The sequence below is a fragment of the Puma concolor genome, chromosome B4, assembly GCF_028749965.1.
Source record: "Puma concolor isolate L17-30 chromosome B4, mPumCon1.1.hap2, whole genome shotgun sequence".
In the NCBI taxonomy this organism is placed as follows: Eukaryota; Metazoa; Chordata; class Mammalia; order Carnivora; family Felidae; genus Puma; species Puma concolor.
In genome coordinates, this window is record NC_141673.1 from 6,464,857 (window position 1) to 6,483,940 (window position 19,084).

General features: G+C 52.0%; 1 protein-coding gene and 1 pseudogene across 1 annotated transcript; both read left to right on the plus strand.

Moving 5' to 3' along the window:
* Positions 1-1,157: 1,157 nt before the first annotated feature.
* Positions 1,158-18,781, plus strand: A4GALT (alpha 1,4-galactosyltransferase (P1PK blood group)). The gene is made up of 4 exons (XM_086712110.1): positions 1,158-2,308; positions 2,652-4,448; positions 15,060-15,116; positions 16,795-18,781. Exons 2-4 carry the CDS (start codon positions 4,303-4,305, stop codon positions 17,900-17,902), a joined length of 1,311 nt encoding a protein of 436 aa, XP_086568236.1. The 5' UTR covers positions 1,158-2,308; positions 2,652-4,302; the 3' UTR covers positions 17,903-18,781.
* On the plus strand, positions 2,351-2,419 carry LOC147578849 (U4 spliceosomal RNA; annotated as a pseudogene).
* Positions 18,782-19,084: the final 303 nt, after the last annotated feature.

The window sequence follows — 19,084 nt, forward strand, 5'->3', positions numbered from 1 at the left end:
TCTCTGTGGACACGTGGGGACAGTAGCCGCAGGCACGAAGACACAGCTAACGTCGCCCGTCACCCTCGCCGCCAGGAATGGCATTTGGGACTCTTAGCAAACGGCAGCTCATCTTACCTACTGTGGCTGGAGGCCTGCTGGGGCAGGGGAGGGGATGGGGGGCTGGCATTCTGGGAAGCAGGAGGCACATTTTACAGAAACTCGGAGTTCCCAGAGCCTGGCGGGTTTGAGCCATGGAGTTGATTTTCCTTCCAAGTTTTTACCGTCATTTTCAAGGGCTCCTGGAGCGTCAGGATGGTTTTCCTTTATCCCTCGGTCATCACAAGTTTATGGTCCACCTGCTGTCGCCAGGCCCTCCCTAAGTTCGTCAGGGTCACCTACAGCCTCGGGAGAGCGGCATCTGGCTCAGTGCCCCGAAGGCCCCAAGGCCAAATCACCCTGGCCATTCCCAGCGGGACTCCCCCGGGGCCCTGAGGGTCTGCCCGGGATCCAGGCTGTGGGCGAGGCCAGGCCTTGGGGTGAGTGCTGCTCATTTGGAAGGGAACCACGAGGGCCTACTGTGTGTGGCGCGGGAGCCCCACCCCACACCCCACGGTGGGAGCTGTGCCAAAATCCAGGCAGCTTCCTGGAGGTGGCCTGCCCTGCTCGTCTAGGTCGGGAGAGACTCAGGGAGGAAGGGCTGTCTGAGAATTTGGGGCAGATAGAATAACCTGGGTGCAAATCCTCCCTCCCATGCTTACTAGCCCCGCGGCATTGGGTGGGTCACCTTTCCTGTCGGTCTCTCTGTTTTCTCATGTGTAAAATGGGGCCGTGGTGGTAGATACGAGGACACAGTAAAGGGTGAACGGTGCTTGGCAGGATGCCTCACACGTGGCACATTCTTGGCAAATGGCAGCTCTTCCCACATATTTCGGTTAAGAGGTTGCTGAACAGGGGAGCGCGGAGGGGCGTTTTAGGGAAAGGAGGGACGTATTGCAGAAATCCGGAATTCCCAGAGCCTGTTGGCTTGAGCAATGTGGCAGAGGTCAGCTTGGCTGGTCTGGAGGTTGTGGGCCTGGAGAGGGGCGGGGGGTGCTGGGGAAGTGCCCACAAGGCATGGGTGTTGCGGGGTGGGGTGGGGTGTGGAGACCTGCTGGGGTTCAAGGCAGAGGACAGAGTCCTGAGCTGGGCTGTGGTCACAGGGCTGAAGATGGGCAGGAGAGATGTGTCAGAAAGGTGTTGCAAGAGCCGCTGTCCCCCTGTGTCCCAGCCCTGTGCCTCCCTCTCCTCTGGATTATCCCCAAGAGCCTCGTAACTGTTTTCTTGTTGCCACACGTCTCCCTTGGTTTAGTTTCAAAAAGCATCCAGATCCTAAAGATCTCTTTAAGCATAAGGTACATTGTAGCCCCTTCCTCCTCAAAATCTCCCAAAGGCAGGTCTCCCAATCAGAGAGACAAATCCTTCCAGTGGCCCTCAAGGCCCCCCATGACCTGTCTCCTCATTATCTCTCTGACTTCCTGTCCTTCCTGCCACCTTGCTTACTCTGCTATTCCACCAATACCTCGGGCACACATGCCCCAGGGCCTTTGCACTCACTGATTTCCCTCCCTGGACACACTACCCGCCCCCCCCCCCCCACCCAAGGTAGCCCTAAGGCTTGCCCCCTCACTTCCTTCAGGTCTCTGTCGGCTTTTCAGAGAGGCCATCCCTTGCTGGTCTATGTAAAGTAGCACCCCTGCCCCTGGTCCTCCAGTCCAGTGTTCCTGCTGTATTTCTCAACCCAGCACATGTTATCGCTTACTGTATTTCTTTATCCGTTAATTTTCTCCGCTAGGATTTCAGCTCCATGAAGCCGAAGAGTATCTGCTTTGTTCACTGCTGTCTGTGTTTCCAGACCTTGGAGTGGGGGGCGGCACATAGTAGGTGTTCAAGCATTTGTTGAATGAAGGACCAGGGTGCTCTGTGTGATGCCGAGGGCTGGCTCGGTTTCTTTCCAAGAAGACTTTTTGGTATCAGCTTCAGCAGGAACTCTCTTATCTGTGAATTATCAGCCCCTTGGCCTTATTATCTGCCTGCGCTCTTGGCCTGACACCAAGGGGCAGGTGGCCCTGAAATACTCTGTCTAGAGAGGCCGATGCTGGCCATGAACCGAACTGGTGCTGGAGAAACCAGATTTGGAAGTTCTTTCTAGAAGGGTCCTTAGAGATGGTCTTTTCCAAGCTCTTTATTTTACGGGTGGAGAAATTGAGGCTCAGAAATGGTGGGGGAGGCCATACCCCAAGATCATAGAGCAAGTGTGTAGAAGATAGAAACCAGGTCCCTTGCTCAGGTAATGTGCAGTTAGCAAAGACTGTTAAGAATACCGAGTGTGAGCTTTGCTCAGTGGCAGTATCGTAGCCAATGAGGTTTATCGGAGGCGCGATTATTGCTAATTGAAAGAATACCGAGTGTGGGCAGTGCTGTGTGTGTGTGCAAACCGCGTGGGGCAGGGTGGGCACTGTCTTTTGCTGCCAATTAGCTTTAATCTTGAATACAGTAAAAGAGGAAAAAGTCAAGCAACATGGAAACTTTCTTCCAAGTAGGGTGAACTCCAGACTCTTAACTGAGGCCAGCGTTTCTATCTTTCTTTTCTTTTTCTTTTTTTTTTTTTTAAGTTTATTTATTTACTCTAGGAGAGAAAGAGTATGTGTGAGCGAGAGAGGAGCAAAGAGAGAGGGAGAGAGAATCCCAAACAGACTGTCCGCCGACAGCACAGAACCCCATGTGGGGCTCGATCCCACAAACCGTGAGATCAGGACCTGAGCCGAGATCAAGAGCCAGATGCTTAACTAACTGAGCCCCCCAGGCCAGAGTTTCTAAATGCCTTTTCCATGGGCATTGCATTTGCAGGCGTGATTTTTTTTTTTTTTTCACAGAGTGGAAGATTTAATATTGTTAAGATAACAATTCTCCCCAAATTGGCGTACGGATTCAGTGCAATCCCCATCAAAATCCCAGCAGTTTTTGGTAGAGATTGATCGGCTGATTCTAAAATTGACACAGAAGTATGAAGGACCTATCGTGGCCAAAACAATTCTTAAAAAAAGGACAAAGGGTGGGAGGGATACCTGATTTCGAGACTTATCATAAAGCTGCAGTTATGAAGTCCGTGTGGTCTTAGCACAAGGGTAGACCTGTCGTTCAATTAGCAGAATATGGAGTCCAGAATCAGACTCCCGCTCAAACAGCAGATTGATTTTTGACCAGAGTGCCAAGGTAATTCAGTGTGGGAGCAGACATTTCCGGACCAGCGCTGGAAAAACTAACCATCCCTACGGAAAACAATGAGCCGCAGTCTTCCCTCATACCACACACAAAAATTAACCGAGAATGTAGCCTAGACCTAAGTGCTAAAGGCACCAGTCTTGCTTAAAGCCGGGCATGATTTCATCCGATGAAGAGTTTTCTGCTACCTGATCCTCTGTGATCTCTGGGCAGAGCAAGCGACCGACGCAGAAAGCTCACCACTCCTTGCCACCGGGGCACTGCAGGGGGTCCTGGCAAGTGCATGTGTGGACATGCCAAGACAGCAAAGGTGTAGGAATCCAGACTCGTGGTGGCTTGTGCTGCCTGAACTGAGCAGAGAGCTCGGGGACGGTGACTTCACCCTATGCTCCTGAGAAGCCAACCCCAGGCAGCCCGATCTTCAGTCCAGCCTCCGGTGCAGAGGGGCAGTGACCCTGGCAGGGAGGGATGGCCTCGGGAAGAGAGGAGAGGTCTAAGACTTGGGGGCAGATTTCCCTAGGTGCAAATCGTGTCTCCCAGGCTTTGGGAAGGTGGCCTTTCCTCTCTCGGGACCCGTGAACACTCAGGTACTTTAATATGAAAAGTCAAAGGCGTGTGACCTTAATTTGTACCCACAGATGGTGAGGCAGGACGTGTCAATTACACTTTCTACCAGCTGTAATCTGCATCCACACATAGCTTACAGTTTGCAAAGGGCATTTCCCTGGTCAGTTACCGTATCTGATCTTGGCTTTGTGGGCCGTTTAGGGATCATTTACTCACTCGTTCAGAATATATATATTTATCTATCTACACCTATCTACCTATATATCGAGCCCCCGCTTTGTGCTAGCGTCCGTGCTGGCCACGAAAGACGCAACAATGAGTCACAGCAGACTTGGTCCCTGCCCTCTGGGAGCTGACATTGTTTTTCATGGCATCAATGTGTAATCAGTGCCTTCGAGAAAGACCTTGGGTTGTTTTTCATCGTTTGCAATCGAGAACCAACCTGTGACCTGTACAAATGGCACTTATCTACGGAGAAATTCACAGACTGGGATGGCGTGGCGAAGGGGTTTCGGTGGATGTCATTCAGCTGCCCTCCACCACTGGACTGGTACCATCTGGAATGCCTCCCGGCCGTGTGCGAGATGCCTGTTTGCTCCCAGCCTTGTCGAAGTTTTGGATTTTTGCCAATCTGACAGGTGAGAGATGCTATCTGAGTGTTTCAATTTGCATTTCTTTTACTTACAAAAAGATCCTCCCTCTCGCTGACAGATTAAGGGTCTGACAGATTAAGGGTCGTGTTTTGCCTGTGCGAAAGCTGCCCTTGGCCTCTTTTTCTTCTCTGTGTTGTTGGTCGTTTTCTCCTTGACTTCTGGGAGCTCTTTAGAGGTTAGGAAAAGTGGACCTTTGGGATCCGAGGGGCACAAAAGTTCTCCCAAGTAGTTCCTTCTACTTTGACTTCCCTGATGGTGTCTTGGAGGAGGACACAGATCAGCTGGCATTTTCAAGGAGTCGAGTTTATTCATCTGTTCTTTTATGGCTTCTGGATGGATTTCCTACATAATTAAGAAAACTTTCCCAACTCTGAAGTTACAAAGGAATTCACCCATGTTTTGTTCTGCATGTTTATGGGGTTTATTATTTTCCATTTGGAGTTTATCCTGGGGCATGTTCTGAGAGGTGAACCGGGCTTCTACTCCACCTGCCCAACACCTTAGAAGACCCATTTAACTTTACTGATTGGAGATACTGCCTTTACTGGATGTGCAAGCACTTCATTGTTGCTGTGATAGGTTTTGTTTCATTGTCCTGTTTGTTCCTATGCTAAGACTGCACTGTTTTTGTTTTCTGGTGTGTGTGTGTGTGTGTGTGTGTGTGTGTGTGTGTGTGTGTGTAAGACTGCATTGTTTTAGGGGTGCCTGGGTGGCTTAGTCTGTTGAGCATCTGACTCTTGGTTTCAGCTCAGGTCATCATCTCATAGTTCGTGAATTCGAGCCCCGCATAGGGCCCTGTGCTGACAGTGTGGAGTCTGCTTGGGATTTTCTCTCTCTTTCTCTCTCTGCCCTCTCCTTCTCTCTCTCTCTCTCTCTCAAAATAAATACATGAACTTAATTTTTTTTCAAAGACTGCATTGTTTTAATTATTGAAAATTTATAGGAGCACGTGGGCACAGTCACGTCTGACTCTTGATTTGGCTCAGGTCATGATCTCACAGTTCATGAAATCAAGCCCCTCATGGGGCTCTGTGCTGACAGCAGAGTCTGCTTAGGATTCTCTCTCCCCCTCTCTCTGTGTCCCTCCCCAGTTCACGCATGCACACTTGTACTCGCTCTCTCTCTCAAAATAAATAAACATGAAAAAAAAAAAACTTTAGAGTGTGTTTTAATATCTAAAGCACTCCAGCCCTTCCTCATTTTTTCCTCCTTCTCAGGCTTTTCCTATGGGTCTTGGCTTGTTTATTTTGGTATATGAACTTCAGACTCAATTTGTAAATTCCAGACTCACACATGTGTCTTTGGTTTTGTTTCCCTTGCTTGTGGAGAGGTATCTAGAAAAGGGTTTCAAGAGCTGAGATCAAAGAAATTACTGCCTGTGCTCTCTTCTAGGAATTTTATGGTTTTGTATCTCACATCTAGCTCTTTGATACATTTTGAGTTTATTTGTGTGCGTGAAGAAAGCGGCCCAGTTTCATGCTTTTGCATGTGGCTGTCCCGTTTTCCCAACACCATTTCTTGAAGAGACTGTCTTTTCCCCGTTACGTATTCTTGCTTCCTTTGTCAAAGATTAAGTGGACATACGAGCGGGGGGTTATTTCTGGGCTCACTATTCTGTTGCATTGATCTAGGAGTCTGTTTTTGTGCCAGTGCCATACTGTTTTGATGATGACAGCTTTGTAGTGCATCTTGACATCTGGGATTGGGAAACCACCACCTTTGGTCTTCTTTCTCAAGATTGCTTTGGCTACTCGGGGTCTTTTGCAGTTCCATACAAATTTTGGCATTATTTGTTCTAGTTCTGTGAAAAATGCTGTTGGTATTCTGATAAGGATTGCATTAAATCTGTAACTTGCTTTGGGTCGTGTGGACATTTCAACAATATCGGTTCTTTTGATCCATGAGCATAGAATACCTTTCCGTTTCTTTGTGTCATCTTTGATTTTTGTCATCAGTGTTTTATAGTTCTCAGAGTATCGATCTTTCACGTCCTTGGGTAAGTTTATTACTAGGTATTTTATTCCTTTTGGTACAATCGTAAATGGGATTGGTTTCTTAATTTCAGTTTCTGCTACTTCATTATTTGTGTGTGGAAATGCAACAGAGATTTCTGTGTATTAATTTCTGTATGTCTTATGACTTCACTGAATTCGCTGATTAGTTCTGATAGTTTTTTGTTTTGTTTTGTTTTTGTTTTTGAAACTTTAGGTTTTCTCTTTATAGTATCATGTTATGTGCAAATAGTGAGAGTTTTCCTTCTTCCTTACCAATTTGGATGCCTTTTATATCTTTTTCTTGTCTGATTGCTGTGGCTAGGACTTCCAGTACTGTGTTGAATAAAAGTGGTGACAGTGAACGTTCTTGTCTTGTTACTGACCTTAGAAGAAAAGCTGTTTTTTACCATTGACATGATGTTAGCTGTGGGTTTTTCATATATGGCCTTTATTATGTTGAGATATGTTCCCTCTAAACCTGTTTTGTTGAGCGTTTTTTTTTTTTAACGTTTATTTATTTTTGAGACAGAGAGAGACAGAGCATGAACAGGGGAGGGTCAGAGAGAGGGAGACACAGAATCCGAAACAGGCTCCAGGCTCTGAGCCATCAGCGCAGAGCCCGAAGTGGGGCTCGAACTCACGGACCGTGAGATCGTGACGTGAGCCGAAGGCGGACGCTTAACCGACTGAGCCACCCAGGTGCCCCTCTTGAGGGTTTTTATCATGAATGGATGTTGTACTTCCTCAAGTGCTTTTTCTGCATCTGTTGAGATGATTGTATGGTTTTCATCCTTTCCCTTGTTAATAGGATGTGTCATGTTGATTGATTTGGATATTGAGCCACCTGGCATCCCAGGAATAAATCCCAGTTGATCATGCTGAGTGCTTTTTTTCCCCTGCCCCTCCCAAGGATTTTTTAAATATATTGTTGGATTCTGCTTGGTAATATTTTGTTGACAATTTTTGCATCTATGTTCATCAGAAATATTGGCCTATAGTTTTCTTTTTTTGTAGTAGTATCTTTATCTGATTTTGATGTCAGGGTAAGGCTGGCCTCATAAAATGAATTTGGAAACTTTCCTCCCTCTTCTATTTTTTGGAATAGTTTAACTATTTAAAGAATAGGTGTGAACTCTTTCTTAAACCTTTGGTAGACTTCGCCTGTGAAGCCATCCAGTCCTGGACTTTTGTTTGTTGGGTTTTTGTTTTTTATTTATTTATTTATTTATTTTTATTACTGATTCAGTTTCATTGCTGGTAATCAGTCTTTTCAGATTTTCCATTTCTTCCTGATTCAGTTTTGGAAGGTTATATGTTTCTAGGAATGTATCCATTTTTTCCAGGTTGTCCAATTTGTTGGTATGTCATTTTCCATAGTATTTTCGTATAATTCTTTGTGTTTCTGTGGTGTTGGTTGCTATTTCTTCTCTTTCATTTCCGGTTTTGTTTATTTGAGTCCTCTCTCTTTTTTTCTCAGTGAATCCAGCTAAAGGTTTGTCAGTTTTGTTTTCAATTTTAGTGAACGCTTCATCAACTCTTGAGAACAAAGTGTGTTGCCTATTATGAAGATAGAGAGTTTGATACAGTGTAGAACCTCACTGATCCTTTATTTACATCTTCTGAATTCTTATTTATATTTATTTCTTGGGTTAAGAGTGGTGACTTAAGGGGTGCCTGGGTAGCTAGCTCTGTTGGTTAAGCATTCGACTTTGGCTCAGGTCATGATCTCACACTTCGTGGGTTCGAGCCCCGTGTCGGGCTCTGTGCTGACAGCTCGGAGCCTGGAACCTGCTTCAGATTCTGTATCTCCCTCTCTCTCTGCCTCTCCCCCACTCCTGCTCTGTCTCTGTCTCTCTCTCAAAATTAAATAAACATTTAAAACATTTTAAAAAAAGAGTGGTGAATTAAAATCTCTTATTAGTGTGTTTCAATCTATTTATCGTAGCATTCTGTAATTTCTAATTCCTGAAAATTGCTGCTGGTATGTTGTGAATTATACCTTTTAGCATTATTATTGGCCCTTCTTTGGCTCAGTTACTGATGGTTACTTGAATTCTCAGTCTGATATTAAGATTACGGCCCCAGCTTTCTTTTTGTTTATACTTGTTTTTATATTTTTGCTCTTTCTTTTGCTTTTAACCATTCTAAATCATTTTGATGTATATCTCTTAAATACAGGATAGAGTTGGGTTTTGTTTGGGATCTAAGTAAAAAAATCTTTCTCTTAGTAAAGGTAAGCGAGGCAAGCCTGTTTATATATATTGATGCGACACGTGTCTGGTGTTCTTTCCATCATGTTGTGTATGTATGTCTATGTCTTTGCACATGTGGGAGGGCTATATTCTTTATTCTTCCACTGTGTTTAAAAAAAATCCCTCTGATATTCGGGATAGCTTGTATTTTTGTTCTAGTGGCTACATTTATATTGACACCCTTATATAAAATACTCTTAGTTTCTTTTTTCTTTAGAGAGTCTCTGTTGTTTCTCTTCTATGAACAACAATAAACTTAACGGGTTTCCCTTTCTCTTGTGGCTGCCCCATTTCAGCTGATACTGTACTGAGTGATTAAGGCATATCTTCTGTCAGTTCTAAAGCCTCAGAGGGGCCTTTAAGTCCTTTAAAGTACCTTTAAAGTCCAGAGATTTGGGGGCACCTGGGTGGCTCAGCTGGTTGAACGTCCGACTTCGGCTCAGGTCACGATCTCACGGTTCGTGGGTTCGAGCCCCGCATCCGGCTCTGTGGAGACATGCTCAATGTCTGCAGCCTGCTTCCGATTCTGTGTCTCGCTCTCTCTCTCTGCCCCTCCCCTGTTCGTGTTCTGTCTCTGTCTCTCGAAAATAAAATAAAACATTTTTTTAAAAAATTAAAGTCCAGAGATCTTACTATTAGACGTCTCGGGATTCACGGTTCCGGGCCACTGCTGTCTAACGCACGGTGTGCCTTTCCGTCTATGGGATCAAGTCTCCCCCTATTTCAGGTAAGTTCTCCTGAATTATAATCGCAAATATTTCTTCTAGCCATTGGCGTCATTTTCTTCCTCAGGAGCCCTGGCCGCACGTTTGTTGGCTCCCCTCTGCTGCCTGTTCCACCTCGTGTCTTCAGTTCTAACATCTCCTTGATGATTTCTGTTGGATTTTCTTGACTTCTTCTCCCTTTCCTGTTTGTATCTCTTGCGATACTTTGTATGGAGCCCGTGCTCCCGTGTGTCTCCGGCCGTTTGGTTTTCATTTCCGAAGTGTTTTTCTTATCGCCTTCTAATTCTTTCCTGAGGTCTGTCAGTCCTCACACATCATCCTCTTCTCTTGCTGTCACTTTGCCTAATTGTTTCTTCTCCAGCTCTTGTACCTTCTGCTTTTTGGTCTGCCTTCATGGCTAGAATTACTTTTTAAAGTTGTTGTTGTTCTCATTGTTTTAAATTCATGCTGTAATTTTGTATTCGAATTTTTATTTGTTTTGTGGTGATTTTTTTTTAAAAAATGTGTATTTATTTTTCGAGAGAGAGCAAGCTGGGGAGGGGCAGAGAGAGAGAGAGAGAAAGAGAGAGAGGGAGAGAGAAATCCCAGGCAGGCTCCGCTCTGTCAGCACCACCCGGATGCCACGTGTTTTGTGATTTTTTTTAAGTTTATTTATTTATTTTTGAGAGAGAGAGAGAGAGAGAGAGAGAGAGAGAGAGAAAGCACGAGCAGGGAAGGGGCAGAGAGAGAGGGAGAGAGGGAATCCCAAGCAGGCTCCACGGTCAGTGCAGAGGCCGACACGGGGCTCGATCTCACCAACCGTGAGTTCATGAGCTGAGCCAGATCATCATCAACTGACTGAGCCACCCAGGTGCCCCATGTGGTGATATTTTCACAGTGAATTTTCTTAACTGTAATGAATTTTCTTAACTATAGTGAATTTCTTTTTAAAGTTTATTTATTTTTGAGAAAGAGAGAGACAGAGTGCTAGTGGGGGAGAGGCAGAGAGAGAGGGAGACACAGAATCCGAAGCAGACTCCAGGCTCCGAGCTGTCAGCCCAGAGCCTGACGCAGGGCTCGAACTCACAAACTGTGAGACTGTGACCTGAGCTGAAGTCGGCCGCTTAACCGACTGAGCCGCCGAGGCGCCCCGAACTATAGTGAGTGCTTAAACTATAGTGAATAGTTTCTCTACATAGGAGAACATTAGTGTTCCTTCTCCTTTTCATTCTTGTAGCTTCCTTATATGGACACTGTGTTTATTCCTTTCACCATTGTTTTTTATATTCAAATCGGTTGAATTTTTCCGGATCAGCATTTAACAGGAGGTTTTGGTAGAAATTGGGAGACAGGCCAGGCAAGTTCTCTAAGTTTCTCTGTTGAAAGACTCCCTCCTCTGCTTTTATGGAAATGGGTTGTTCCTTTAGAATACAACCCTTCTCAGGACCCAGTGCTCTTTTGCCTCACAGAACCCAACCGGGTTCAAGGGGACACCTGCCTGCATCCTTGAACTCTCCTGGTTCATCCAGGCTACATCTGTCTTCTGACTTACTCGTCTTCCTTTTAGAAGTGGCGATCTCTACGATCTTCCACTTCCGGCCCCCCCCCCCCCCCCCCGTTCCTCCCCACCTCACCGCTGTATCTGCTGGACTCGGGTCCAGCTTTGCGAGTTGGAGTTTACGGGTTTTTCATGCCCCGGTTTTGCTAAGGCTGTAGCTTGTGGCTTATTTTCTCTTTCCTGTGTTGCTCTGTATGACATCAGCAGGGGGGAAAGATCCAGAACCAAGAATCTACCATATTCCTATTGGAAAAAGAAGTCTCTACCTCCCTACCTCCCTGGCTTTAGAACATCTTATAGGCTCTGGAGGAGGAACATTTTATAACCTCCATTCTGAAAACAGCCATTTTTACGAGGATCACTTTCTAATAACTGCAACTCCTACTCCTTCAGTAGAAATATTCATTTACTGGGGCACCCGGGTGGCTCAGTTGGTTAAGCTTCTGACTTCGGCTCCGGTCATGATCTGGCAGTCTGTGAGTTCGAGCCCCATGTTGGGCTCTGTGCCGACAGCTCGGAGCCTGGAGCCTGCTTCGGATTCTGTGTCTCCCTCTCTCTCTGCCCCTCCCCCATGCACGTGTGTGCTCTGTCTCTCTGTCTCTCTCAAAGATAAATAAACATTTAAAAAGTTTTTAAAAAGAGAAGAATTTATTTATGCCCTGAAAGATGGGAGGGGGTGTGCAGGGACAGGACAGCGGACCCTTCAAGCAGGGTTTCCAAGCTCTAGTATTGATTTTTCCCATCAAAGAGGGTCTGAGTTCCTGATCCTGTCCTGTCTCCAGAAGTGTCCCTGCTTTCAATTTGGCAGCCTCTTCCCACGTCCCCCCCACCCCGTCTCTGTGTCTGTGGAAAGTGCAGGATGTACCAGTTTCAAACACAGCGGGATCCAGATGTAAAGATGATGTCATCGTGCCTCTCTCTCTCCGTCTCTTGGCTCTGTTGCCTCTGGGCCGGCTTCAGCCTCAGCCAGGCTCTCCCCTCCGGCTCGGGCCTCATCTTAGAGACCCCACTGGAAAGCTCCTGACTCTGCTTGGCCCGCACTGGGTTACATGCCCTGCCCCCAGCTACTCACTGTGGCTGGAGAACGTGACAGTCATTAGGCAGATCTGAATGTGTGCCGCCCCCAAGAGCTAGAGAGTGGGGTCTGTGGGGCAGAGGTGGTCCCTCAAAGGCAATCAGGATATTCTTATCAGCAGAGGGGGGACGGATGCTGGGCAGGCAAAGCCTGCCACCCCATGTCCACTGGGACTCCCCAGTGCTGTCCTGCCACGCAGAGAGGCCCCCCCCAGGCACATTCTCCACGGAGCTGCCGTTTCAGGGATGTTCCAGGCAGTGTGTGACCTGAGAGGGGCTCTGAGTCTCCAGGACAGAGAGACACAGAAAGGAGGTGTCGTGGGATGAATAGTGGCCTCAGAGAAGATTGTCACGTCCTAACCCTGCGACACGTGAATGTGACCTCCTTTGGGAAAAGGGTCTTTGCAGGCGTTACTAAGTTAAGGATCTCGAGTTAAGGAAATGATCCCGTGTTAGTGAGGTGGGCCATAAGTACAATGACAAGTGTCCTTGCAAGAGACAGAGGGGAAGACCGCGTGAAGACAGAGGCGGAGATTGGAGGAAGCGGCCACAAGCCCAGGAATGCCTGGAGCCACCAGAAACTGGGAGAAGCAAGGAACGGTTCTCCCCCGGAGCCCGAGAAGGGGCGTGGTCCCGCTGACACCTTGGATTTAGACCTCCACTCTGCAGAGCTGTGAGAAGATACGCGTCTGCGTTCAGCCTCAGAGCTGTGGTCATCAGTTTCCGCAGCCACAGGAAGCCGATACAGGATGCTGATCAGAGTCTCGCACATCTCCTTGGTTTTGTGGTTTGAGACTTCTGCTGGGCTCTCAGCCTCCTGCAGCAGCTCGAGGAAGGCCCGGGGAGGGGACGTTTCTTGCAGAGGGGTAGGAAGAGCTCCCTGAGGGTGCCAGTTCCACTCTCTGCTGCTGCGAGACCCTGGCCAAATCCCTTACCGTCTCTGGGCCTCTGTGTCCCCCTTGGGATATCAGACTCTCCAAGGGCCTAGCTCTGGAACCCCAGGGACAGTGAGCACCTATCCTGGTAGTAAGTCGTTCAGGAAGCGTGGACTGTGTCTGACCATTGCCGCGACCCTGTTCTGTCTGGGTCGTGGTGAGCCAGCAGTGGGCTGAGCTGGGCTGGACCTGGAAGCCGAGGGAAGGACAGAGGGAGATGCCCCTACTGTGGGCCGTGAATGAAGGACAACCTTCAGGTAGTGGGGCCATTCCAAGGCCCTGGGCTGGTCCCTGATGCTGACGCTCCTGACGTGGGGCCCCCAAAACTAATGCAAGGGCCAAACCCACAGGGAGCGGTCAGGCCTTTGGCCCTTTGGCCTGCCGGCTGTGTGCTTCTCGCCCTCGCGTCCTGCCTGAGATGGATCATGGGGGGCTGGGAGGGTCCCTGAGGATGGGGAGCCACAGAAGAGCTCAGGGCAGGGAAGTGGCCACGGTTGACCAGCTAACTGGAAATCTCTCCCCGGTGCAGGGCTGAAAGCGTTAGGCAGGGAGGCAGGAGGAGGAGCAGTGTGCCAGGCTCCACTGACAAGGGTCAGGACTTGAGCCACAGCTGCGAGGCCCATCCAGGGGGGCCAGGAGCATGCTTCGGGCCTGAGGTCACACGGGTATTTGGCTGTGGCCAACTTGGCCCCGCGCGTCGTTTCTATTCCTGGGTCTTGGGCTCGAGCACCAAATACGGTGTTGCTCGGGGCCGGTACTGTCCCCTGCGGTCGGTGCGGGCTCAGGTGGCAAATCCCGTCTCCCCAACAGGCCCAGACCCCACCCCACCCCACAGAAGGCCCAGATCACCCCAACGCCTCGGGACCCCCGAGCAGCCAGGACCTTGCTCGATCCAACTGTCTGTCCCCTGCTCGGTGTGGTTCACACTGGGTTAAAAATACTCAAGACCAAAATAGCCTCTCCTTGCAGGCGAAAACCAGGGCGGGGGAACGCAAGGTTCTTGATGTATATTGGCCCTGCCACTCCTGACCCAGCCGCCGACCCCCAGGTCCCTCACACAGGCGCTCAACTGCTTTATTCGGTCACGTGCTGATTTGCTGGCTCGCTGACTTATTCACTCATTCATTCACTCATTCGTTCATTCAGTCGCTCCCACCTTCATTCACCCACCCGCCGAGTCACTCACATCCCTTGGTATTTGTTAACTACCTTCCAAGCGTCATCTCTTCTAGATGCTGAACAAAAGGCAGAAAATACCTGTCCTCCCTCGTGGGGTGATGCTCCAAATAAGTAACCCAAACAAACGAGTGCCGAATGTCCAGGATGCTCGATGAGGTGCCGCGAGCTCCACAGGGGACTATGGAAGGGCTGGGGAGGCATGATTTTTGAGGACGAGAGGGAGGTGAGGGCACGAGCCGGGTAAACACCATGGGAAGAGCCGAGGGAACAGCAAGTGTGCAGGCCCTGAGATGGCAGCACGGGGGTGGGCCGTGGGGTTGAGAAGGCGTGAGGAGGCCAGGCGTGGCTGGGGTAGGGCAAGGGGGGTGTGAGGTCAGGGATGGGGGCACCTGGGCGACCGGGGCCTCCCACATCACTGAGGGTCTGAACAGAGGAATGACGTGACCTGGCTTGTGTTTTTGAAGTGTCCCTCTGGCGGCCAGGGGAGTGAGTCAGTGAGTGAGCGGGTCCACGAGAGGATGAGTCAGGTTGTGTGTCCCTACTATGCGCCAAGGACTGAGCCGGGCTCTGGGGAGGGCAGGTGTGCAGGCGCCCTTGGCGGTATGGAGGCCCATCTGGCTAAGGCCCCTCCATCCGTGTGACCTCTCCAGAAGCCACCTTCCCTGGCCCCGCTGGGCCCTTTGCTCCATTTCAACTGTGACTAGTGCATTTCCAGATGGTCCCCCCACACGCTGAGAGCTCCTCCAGGGCAGAGCCGCACCCAGCTCTCCCTTTCTCCCAAGTACATTCCCTGTGGGGCCGAGACAGTCAACAAATCAATGAACATCCCCCCTGTGCGGCTGGGGGCTGACTCCGTGAGCCCGCCACCCCCCTCACTCTGTGTCTCGCTGTGTCTTACAGATGGATTTGTGGACGCGGAGAGCTTGTGGAAGGGCCGTGTTCCTGTTGGCAGAGAAGGTTGGCTGCTGAGCCAGGGCGTGTCTCCAGGAGGGCTGCCCGGCTGCCCAGATCCCCACCTCGCCGCCATGGGCCGCCCAGGCTGGTCAGTTACCAGCCAGTGACGTCATCGCGGTTCCCGGCCCTCCACCAGGAGGGCCGGCCAGTTGCTCAGTCTCGCTCTCCGGCCAGGAGATCCGTCTGTCCTGGGGAAGGGGTGACTCCAGCTCCCCTTAGCCTGCGGGCCGCACCCAGTCCCCCCGCCCCTCTGTGTCCAAGTTTCCTGGCCGCTGAAGGAGAAATGATACAACTACCCCTGGGGTTACTGAGAGCCAGAGGGGGTGTGCGTGGGGCACCAAGAATTTAGAAGGCACTGAGTACACGGTGGCCAGGATCCTGCGAAAAGCGAGAACAGCCCCGGCGAATGTGCACAGAGTCCTCAAAGTGCCAGGTGCACTCCCAGGTCCCCTCTGCCGGTTCTCTCCCGGGCCGGATGGTGCAGTGGTGAGAGAGTGCACTCTGGAGCCAGATGGCCTGGCTTCCAAGCCCTGCCCTGCCACTTGTCTACCGTGGGACTGTATGTGAGCTTACCAGACTTCTCAGTGCCTCGGTTTCTTCACCTGTAAGATGGGGGCGATGATCGCCTCTGCAAAGGGTGGTTGTGAGGGTTTAAGAAGTTGACTATGTGTGAAGTGCTGAGCACGTCACCTGGCACGTGTGTGGTGACGGCCAACCCTTTAGTGGGTTCCAGTGTTCCCGTCCTGAAGGTGGCAAATCCGAGCTGAGTGCATTGCCCCAGGTCTTAGCTGGTTCAGGTACACGTCAGGTCCTGTGCCTCCCAGATGCTCCTATAGTCCTACCCTTGGGGACAGAGCCCAAGCCTGTTTTGTTCCCCCAGCCACCTGCCAGGCCCCCAGGATGTTCTTAGCTGCTGGCCAAGTGGACATCACCAGGAGAGGGTGAGGGTCCAAGGGCAATAGTCCTGGGCAAGGTTACGGGCTACGGCACAACCTCCCCGCCCCTCTCCCTCCAGACCTGCGTCTGTAAGTTGCACAGCCCAGGGCAGGGGCTGGGGAAGCCAGGTGCCCAGGAAACCCCACTGCGTCTGAGGCAAGGGCTTTAGGACCCAGCACGCATCCCCGTGTGTCTGGAGCCCACCCGTCCTGCAAGCTTGCCAGCCAGCCCCTTAGCAGCCAGCGCCCAGGCCGCCGGAGCCCCAGGCTTCTCTGCAGAAAGTCCCCAAGGCTGCTTGGCCGTCTGCCTCCTCGGCGCAGTTCCAGCCGGTCTGTGGAGCTGAATGGGGCTGAGGGGTAAAGCGCTAGGCTTCGAATCACAGGCTGCCAGCGGCCCGAGGGGGACCGGCCTCACCCGGCAAAGGGGCCTGTGTGCCGCGTGCAGGAGCATCACCTCTGACAACCCTCGTGGGTGCCGGAACCCCGGCCTGGGCCCGCGATGGCCACGTGTCGTAGATAGCACTGGCTGCGTCCTTGGGAAGCTCACAGGTGTGTCACAGAGAGCGAAAGGGACTCTGCCCAGACCTTTTCCAGCTTTCCCAGGTGAGGAAGGAGATGGGACTCTGCGACCAGCGGGCCCCAGGGCTTCGGAAGCCAGCATCGGCCGTGGCCGGTGTCTGTGGGAAGCGTTTTCTCGGGCTTAGGGAGGTGGCAGCCTGCCCTGATGTGCTGCTCGTCTCTTGCAGACCAGCCAGTTCCCGCTGGAGGCTCCTGGGGTCATCTGGGGAGAACATGTCCAGGCCCCCTGACTGCCTGCTGCGGCTGCTCCGGGGAGCCCCGAGGCAGCGGGTCTGCACCCTGTTTATCATCAGCTTCAAGTTCACGTTTTTCGTCTCCGTCATGATCTACTGGCGCATCGCGGGAGAGCCCGGCGGCCAGAGGGAGTTCTCTAACCTGCCTGCCGACGTCCCCTGCCCCCGGCTGGTGCCCCCTACGCCGATCTCCAGCACCCCGCCTCCGGGCAACATCTTCTTCCTGGAGACCTCAGACCGGACCAACCCCAACTTCCTTTTCATGTGCTCCGTGGAGTCGGCGGCCAGGGCTCACCCCGAGTCCCGGGTGGTGGTCCTGATGAAGGGGCTGCCCGGCGGGAACGCCTCCCTGCCCCGGCACCTGGGGCTCTCGCTTCTGGGCTGCTTCCCCAACGTCCACGTGCTCCCGCTGGACCTGGAAGAGCTGTTCCGGGACACGCCGCTGGCGGCCTGGTACGCGGCCAGGCGACGCCGGTGGGAGCCTTACCTGCTGCCCGTGCTCTCCGACGCCTCCAGGATCGCGCTCATGTGGAAGTTCGGGGGCATCTACCTGGACACGGACTTCATCGTCCTCAAGAGCCTGCGGAATCTGACCAACACGCTGGGCACTCAGTCCCGCTACGTCCTCAACGGGGCCTTCCTGGCCTTCGAGCGCCACCACGAGTTCATGGCGCTGTGCATGCGAGACTTCGTGGCCCACTACAACGGCTGGATCTGGGGCCACCAGGGCCCGCAGCTGCTCACGCGGGTCTTCAAGAAGTGGTGCTCCGTCCGCAGCCTGGGTGACAGCCACGCCTGCCGCGGGGTCACCGCCCTGCCCTGTGAGGCCTTCTACCCCATCCCCTGGCAGAATTGGAAGAAGTACTTCGAGGACATCAGCCCCCAGGAGCTGCGCCGGCTGCTCAACGCCACCTACGCCGTCCACGTGTGGAACAGGAAGAGCCAGGGCACCCGCTTCAAGGCCACGTCCAGGGCACTGCTGGCCCAGCTCCATGCCCGCTACTGCCCCACGACACACGAGGCCATGAAGATGTACTTGTGAGGGCCGTGCCGGGCCCCCCCACCCCCACCCCGCGCCCCACCCAGGCATCCTGATGGAGAGGGGCACCCGGTCACCTTTCCCCGGGGGAGGCAAGACGGGGCGGGAGGCGGGGGGGGGGGGGGGGGGGTGCGGCCTGGGAGAGGGAGGCCCGAGTTGCTGCAGGCCAAGATTTGGGGCAGGCTGGGGGGAGGGCGGGGAACTGTTGGCCCAGGAGGTGTTCTTGGAGGCCTTGCTGTAGGTCCCTGGATACACTCCCTTCAGTGTGAGGCTGGTGGGACACCCCCAGGCCAGTGTGCTGTCTCAGGGTGGAGGCAGCCGGTCCCGGGGGGCGGGGAGGGGGGAGCGGCAGCCAGAATGAGCTAGAGTGAGCCGGGTGAACATCTGGGTCATCTGGACGGCACACCAGAGCCGTCGTGAACACCAAAGCGTCTTCCAGGGCATCACAGGGAAGCCAGGCTGGTGGGGGCTGAGGTGCCCACCACGGGGGCATGGAAAAACCCAAGAAAAGGGGATAGGAAGGAGAGGGGAGCTCCTGAGGAGCAGGGGGAGGCAGCCTGTAGGAGAGCCGGGGGTGCAAACCCAGCCTCGTGAACCCAGGTAGGTGCCTGGCTCTTTTCTGCCTTTGGTTTCTTTCTCAGCAGCACTGAGACATGCAGAGCTGGCCTGGGGAGCCCTTTGGGGGAGGCCTGCCTGCCCACCCCATTCTTTCTTCTTTCCAGAGTTGTTGCAAGGGTGAGATGTGCCAGCTGGCCACCCCAGGGCATGGGGGCGTGGAGTTCTTTTGGCTCAGGAAAAGCATTTTAAGGAAAACACCCCCCCCCCACCCACGATCAACACACAATAATAATAAATATAATAAAAGTGACGCCCTGACACCAAGTGCTTGGTGGTTGATGAAACGAACCCGCTCACACAGCCCACATTAGCCCCATCCTGCAGATGGGGAAGCATCTGGGGCTGGAGGGGGTTGGTGACAAGCTTGAGGTCACTCAGCCTGCCCAGAGAGCAGAGTCTAGGGACCCAGCAGCCAATAAGCTGACAGCCTGGGGGTGGGGTTGGCGTGGGGAGCCTGCGTTCCTACCCTTTACCCCCGGTGCATAACCTAAATGAGGCCAAATGAGATGCCCCCAAGAGCCCATTACCAGAGTAGGGCCATGCTGCCCCCCGCCCGTGGGGTCCCTC